Source organism: Mus caroli, chromosome 6 (genome assembly GCF_900094665.2).
Source record: "Mus caroli chromosome 6, CAROLI_EIJ_v1.1, whole genome shotgun sequence".
NCBI classification, from domain to species: Eukaryota; Metazoa; Chordata; class Mammalia; order Rodentia; family Muridae; genus Mus; species Mus caroli.
In genome coordinates, this window is record NC_034575.1 from 108345919 (window position 1) to 108352906 (window position 6988).

Below are 6988 nucleotides of genomic sequence, written 5' to 3' on the forward strand. Positions count from 1 at the left end.
GCCTGCCTCTGCCTCCCGAGTGCTGGGACTAAAGGCGTGCGCCACCATGCCCGGCCTCCTCTATCTTCTTTACCTGCTTGTAGTTCCCCCAGCATCAGATCTTAAGTTTGGCTTGAGTGTGTCTCCACTTGTCCTGCTCACTGCCTAGGTGACCTTGAGCAGCGAGCTTCACTTTGAGTCTCCTGGTGTCTCACTGAGCTATACAGATGCATATCATGACAGTATTGGTTCTGTCTCCACCCACCCCTAGTGTCCAGAAGCATCCTTCTCTCCCTCCTGCTTCTGAGCTTGCTTCCTTCTTGGGCGTCTTATCTCCAGCTTTCTTTTGTTGCTTCTACCCAGCTGCTCATCTCCCTTCCAAATCTGTCTGAGCACTTACGAGTCTGCAGAGCTCATAAGCCTGCTCCTCAGAGGCCCCATGAACTCTGCCAGAGGCAGAGCCTTTGGCATTGAAATCTGGGCGGAAGGCCTCTTTGTAGCCTCTTTGGAGATTTTGCTGGTGCTTTAGGACATTCTGTCCTCTACTCCATCTCCCTCCCCCGCCCACCAGAGCAAGCCAGATGCTCCCTTCAGAGAGTAAGGGCAAAAATGAGACTTCGAAGACTGGGCTCTGAGTTCCCACCCTTCAAGTCCCTCAGTGTATGCATAGGTCTTTCTACCTCTCCAGACTGCAGACACCTCTGTAATATAGCAAGCTAAAAACAGCTGCTAAGTGCCTCTTTACCCTGTCTTCTGTCTTTGAGGTTCCCAGGATACATTAGCACATTAAAAAGCTCTGGAGTCTGATGAGACACCTGTGTCGTCGTTTTATGTAATGCAGCATTTCCTACTGACCAGATCTGAGCAACCCTCTGCCTTTTTTTTTTTTTTCTTTTTCTTATGGAATCTTACAGGGTCCTGTGGGAATGTATGGGTGTGTTCCTGAGTCTCATGGGTTGCACCTTTTGGGATCACTGGTTGATATATAGCCCGTTGTGTTGTGCAGGTTAAATAAACCAAAGCCTCTTGTATGTTTCTAGAGACCACTGGACTAGGGCACTGGCTGGGATTTGCTCGTGGGAATGGGTTTGCTGCCAGTCAGTCTCCTGCCTGTATCCACTTCATAGTGAAGACCTGGGCCTCACAGTTCCAGAGCATAGGCTCAGCCAGAGCATGGCTGCCCTACCCCAGCTCTGATCCTGTATCTGGTGCACCCCTCCCTATGGAATGCCTTTCCTCTTCTGTCCTGCCTTATCCACTAATCCCCTTGCCCAAGATACTCTCCCTCCCAGCTGTCTCCCCTGTCAGTAGCTCTCCCTGGGCTTTAAGATGGAAGTGGGAACTGCTGTTATTTTCACTGTAAAAGCTGAGAATGTGCGTGTTGAAGATTTGAAGGCTTTACCTTGGACCTTTGTGTTCTCAGAAAAGATGCACATTATATCTTCCCTACCCCCAGCTTATGGGCACCTGCCTAAAACCCTGCTGAGCCCTCTGTATCACCCACATCAGTCATAAATCAGATCTAGCAGGGTTCGCAAAGAAGGTCACTCCCCAAAAGAGGCATTAACCAGAGAGCCAGCGGCGCTCTTCTGCATGTTCTTCTATCTGTGTTCCCACTGGCCAAGGCTAACTTCTCACGGTGCTCTTTTTCTCCTTCAGATTTTCTTCTTTTGCTTCAATTTTTTGAAGCATATCACCTCCGAAGAGTTCTGCCTGAAGACCCAGAGGTAAGTGGAGGGAGGCAAAGGACTACAGAGGCACTCCTCCACAGTGTGGAGCACTGCCGTTATCCCAGCCCTGTTACTAGAGCCGAGTGTCCGTGCTGAGGACCTAAGTGAGCAGGGAAGGAGTAGTCTCTCATGGGGGAAGAGCTGGTAATGCTGCTATAGGAAGAAACAAGCCTGTGGACGGGAGGACTTGCCGCTCCTCGTTGTTGAGCCCTGTAGTAGGCCATCTGTGAGTGGGATGCAGCTCAGAAGTAGAGGGCCTGCCTACCATGCTCCAGGCCCTGAGTTCAAGCTTTGGTACCATAGAAAAAGAAAAAATTCACAATATGACCCTATAACAACTGAATCATACTCAGTTGGGCATCATGGTGCACACTGTTAGTCCCAGAATTTGGCAGGCAGATCTTAGAGTTCACAACCAGCCTGATCATCTGCACAGTGGAGCAGAAATCTGCTTCCAGCCTGGAGAGCAGTCTCGTATATCTGGCAGTTGCTCTGGAACTCCAGTGAGAACTTGGATCTTGTCTTCTTTACCAAAATTTACACTTGTTGGGTCATAGTTGTGTCCCAAATGGCCAAGATGGTAAGGAAAAGCAGGCTGTGTTGACTTCAGTCTGGCACATGTGGCTGGCAAAGCCAAACTGGTAGATCCTGGAAGTGAGCCTGTTAGTTGGCAGACTCTGTTGGTAGGGCCCATTCCATGAGATGCCAGGATTTGGAACTGTTGTTCAGACTGGGCAAAGTCAGGAGAGAACAGAGAAAACTCCAGCTACAGCTGAAATGTCCCGCTTGGGGTTGTCATTCTAGGAGGAAGAGTTTGCCAACTCGGGATGCAGGCTTCACTGTGGAAGATATCTGCATGTTGAGTGAGTCCTGTCCCTAACAGGCTTTATTTCTTCACCATAGCTGAGTATAGACCACATGGGGAACTGTGCTAGAACCTTATTTGTCTAGCCATATAGTGTTGAAAGGTGGGCGATGGGTAGTGGACTGGCTGTGGGGAAGGTAGCATGCTGACTTTCTGCTGCTTTCAGGACACAAAGATCGAGGCAGCACAACCAGCCTAGGCAGCGACTTCTCCCTGGTCTTGGAGCACTCACCGGGAGCTGTGGGGAGCTTCAGCTATGAGACTGTGGAACTTGCCCCGGCAGGAGCACCAACTCAGGCAGCTTGGTGAGGGGCCAGGCTGAGATAGAGTAAACTCACAGCTGTGGCCCAAGGCCACCAGCCCTAGGGAGCCAGGCTGTAGCCCCAGGAACAAAGAGGGCTCTGACAGAAGCCTTGAGAACATAGCTTCATCCCCTGCTGTCAGTACTGGGCCTCAGAGCCCAGCCATCTGGTTGGTGAGGGGCACTGCATGGTAGCCCAGGAGCATAAAGGGCTGGTGCTCCCAGTGGGACCAAGTAGCAGCAATGAAATGGGGGAGGGAAGAGCACCTGTCCAATGTGCCAGGACATGTGGGGCCATCTTAAAACAAAAGGTGGGTATATGATGGTAAGGGACCTGCTTTGAGGGTCCTCCCATTTAGATGTGGTAGGATCTGGGGCCTTTGTCTTCCTCCTGAGACATGGCAGAGTTTGTGTAGCACTTGTGAGTGATGGAATGGAGCAGTTAGTGTGCTGCTAAGAACAATGTTCTCGAATGATCTGAGGCTAATGAGCCAGTGCATTTGGCTGTCTTAGCTTCTCAGTTAAAGTCCCAGCCCTTGATGCCTATGGCCTTTAGCCTGGGAGAGGGCCAAGTATTTGTGCCTACTGTGTATGACATTTTCCCCATAGACAAAGTGACTCTACGGGTCCAGCTGTGACAGCCTTGCTTTTCTGCCACAGGAGGAAGAGTCACTCATCCTCCCCACAGAGTATGCTCTGGAGCCGGCCACAGCCCTCTGAGGAGCGCCTACCTTCACACCATGGGCTCACTGAAGCCAAGTCTTCTAGCTCTTCATCCTCAAACCATTCTGACAACTTTTTCAGGATGGGCAGCAGTCCTCTTGAGGTCCCCAAGCCCAGGTGAGGAGCCTCAGGGGGGAGAAGCCTGCTGGAGGATGTGGCTGGCCTTCCTCCATTGTCGAGGTTGGAAGTGGAGTATCTCACATTTATGCTAGCTGGGTTTCCTTGGTATGTGCTTTGATATGAGTAGCTAGTTAGGAGCTGAAGGAAGTGGATGCTTAGGAGGCCCACTCTTTGAAGGATTGATTACTGTTGGAGCACAGATCCTTCACCGGTTTGTACAAACATTTGTAATTGTTTCCTGGAATGCTATGCTATGGATTATATGGGTACACAAATGTAATGATGGTCAGGACTGCCACCATGTGTCCCCCTATGGAAGATCTCAGACCTCTGGACTACCCATTGTAGATATATCAAGATGGGTCAGAATACTCTGGGTTCATTTATATCTCACATGCCATGTCCACACTGATGGAAAAGCTACAACAGAGAAGGAATCAACAAGATGTGTGGCTGTGGAAAACACAGCAACTCAATATATATTGAAAATCAACTGAGCCAGGACAGGTGTGCCACGGTGAGGCCAGCATGCTGCCTCCTGGGTAAAATTAAAATTGACTGTGCACCAGGGCCAGTGAATTGGGGTAGGGAGTGGGCTGGCACTTGGGAAAAAGCATTTCCCAGCTGATGGTCCTACTTTTTCCCATCTCATATTCCAAAGAATGACTGAGTGTGTTGATTGCTTTCCTGCCTAAATTATAGAGAATTCATAGCCCTTCTGAAGAGAACAGAACACTGTATGTTCTAAAGGATTAGCAAAATGGACATGAACTCTGGAATCCCACTTAGACTTGATCCCAGCTTTGCCATGTGTCCATGTAGCTTTTTGTCTGTGTCCTGCTTGGTGGCAGGCCTGTTAAAGCTTCTGGTCCCCTTCACACCCTGGACAATAGGAGGCAGTGGAGTAAGAGGCGCCAAAGCATCTTCCTTAGGGAGGCAGAGCAGATGAGTGGTGGGCAAGCTTGATGCCGGCTGCTCTGACCAGAGGTGGCCCATGTGTCCTGAGTGCCCTACCTACAGGTGAGCGCTTCATCTCAGTGCCATCTGCAAACCCTGAGGTATTTGTTAAACCAAGATGATAGCCCATTGGAGACTTGGCATCTATGAATAAATAGAGCCAGGGCCAGGCAGATAACCCACATTGCCTGTGCCTGCTCACATCCTACACATGGGGCTGGCATATATGCCTGTTGCTGTGACTCCTCGTCTGCACTTGGCTGTCCTTAGGGCTACTCTGAGTTGTAGTAGCACTTCTAAAACTCTTGGTGTCTGAGCTGAGGTTCTTGCTTATGGTCCCTGCCTCCTTTTCTGCTTATGTAGTGCCACTGAGTATCTGGGAAGGTTCTACTTGCCACCTAGGCCTTGCCCCAACTGTTGACAACTCCTATGTTGACCTGTCAGTATTCCTACATCCAGAATGGCCACAAGTGCCCTTTCTCTGAGAGGGTGAGTAATATTGGAAGATCCACCTCCAACCCCAAGGCCAGGCCAAAGATAATATAGACTTAAATGGAGGCTGGACAGACAGTGTGGGGCATGTGTTGTGAGCTGCGTCTTCTGTGAGCATCTGCCCAGAGCTATACCAGCTAGCCAGGCAACGCAGTTCTGAATTGGATATCTGCTGCCAGAGGTTTAAAGACTACACTATTCTGATTTGGAGCATTCTAATTATGTATTTCCATTAACATTAAAATTAATTTAGTCTCTTTTTTCTTAAAGTGCCTGAGGGATCCTGTCATTAGCTACTCTGCCTCTTAGGTAACAGTAGCCAATCAAGTCTTCAATGCTCCAGGCAGTTCTGTGTGAACACACCCCTTTAAGAAAGCTATCTGACTGCCACAGTCACTTCGGATGCGAGTGTGCTAGGTCTCGTGTGCTCCACATTCTCTTAACGTGTCTTCCTTAAAGTGGGTCCCCATGAGAGGAATCTGAGGCTCTGCTCGTGAAGTGGGGAGGGATGTTCTGTGGAGTGTTGATCCTTACCAGGCTATAATCCACATTTCTCATTGGGAAGACAGTGCATTTTTGGCTTTTCACTGCCATTGTATAATCAGCCACAGGGCTCTGATTATACATGCCTACTTCAGCATTAATGAGGAAGTCACCCTGCTCCACTTCGGCATGGCCTAAGTCTTTGCTCTTGTCTCTTTAGGAGTAAGGGTGGGGGTTGTGGCACAGTACGGTCCATGACCAAGGAAGATTGTACCACCACTGAGCCCAGCTTGATGCCAAGCTGCCTGAAGAGCAGATGAACTTGGCTGAGAGACACCAACAGCCTGGTTGAATAGCTAAGTAGCAACACAGGAACTAACCTCTGCTGCCCAGTTAGCTGCTTCCCCAGGCACTGCCACCTGCTCATTATAAAGCAGTCAGCTCTGTCCCAGGCTGACTTTATGTAGCACAGAAGACTGGCTGCTCTCTGCACCACACAGTGCTCTCCTGCTCCAGACCTAACATGGATGCTAACATACCTAAGGCAGTCCCAGCTTGAGACCTTGGACAGAAGACTGAGCCCCAAGACTTCTCCAGGAGCTAATGTAAGAATGTATGAGCCCTTGCTGGGCTGACATGCTCAAATGTAAAAAGTGAAAGGCCAGTTTTTAGTGAGAGTCCCCTCCCAGGTTCTTGGGCAGAGGCCATGGAGCCATCCTTGAGATGCATCCCAGGCTGCCTTTATGATTGGTCTCAAGAGGATGAGTCTGGATCCGGTAACATATAGGATCCCCCACCCACCCCTCAAGGTCTAGGACCTGGCTCAGATGTTCCCTTCACATCATTTGCCACCTGGTGAATGGCTTTCTAATCTGTAAACAGATTCTTCAGACAGGAAGCTACTTTCAGACATTGTATGACAGCATGATTAGTTGAGATACTTTCAGAAAGCAGGGAAACAAAAGAGCCTAGTGGAAGAGGTACTTAAGGTATAGTCTTATCCAGGTCCTAAACCTATTTACCTGTGGTTTCCTTTCAATGCTCCTCTGGCCAGCTTTCTCCATCTTCCCACAGGTGCTGCTGGCAGCTCCTGAGACTCCCCTTGCTTTCCTTTCTCACACAGAAGGCCTTTTCTTCCAGTCACACTTAAAAGGCCTCTTCATGAGCTAGCCTTACTCATATTAAGAAGGAAAATCAGCCAGCAGCGGTGGCACACAACTTTAATCCCAGCACTAGGGAAGCTGAGGCAGTAGACCTGTCTGAAATCAGCCTAGTCTACATAGTGAGTAGGCTAGCCAGAGCTACAAGGTGAGCTCCTGTCTTTTTTTTTTTTTTTTT

The 6988-nt window shown here is 49.4% G+C and overlaps 1 protein-coding gene across 4 annotated transcripts in view; it reads left to right on the top strand.

The window, feature by feature from the left end:
- Positions 1-6988, top strand: part of Mtmr14 (myotubularin related protein 14) — a 43157-nt gene that overhangs the window by 28919 nt on the left and 7250 nt on the right. For all 4 annotated transcript variants that reach the window (XM_021164508.2, XM_021164509.2, XM_029478281.1 and 1 more), the window contains 4 exons: positions 1639-1706; positions 2514-2572; positions 2741-2879; positions 3536-3715. In XM_021164508.2, the coding sequence (XP_021020167.1) occupies positions 1639-1706; positions 2514-2572; positions 2741-2879; positions 3536-3715 (446 nt within the window). The remainder of the gene's footprint in view (positions 1-1638; positions 1707-2513; positions 2573-2740; positions 2880-3535; positions 3716-6988) is intronic.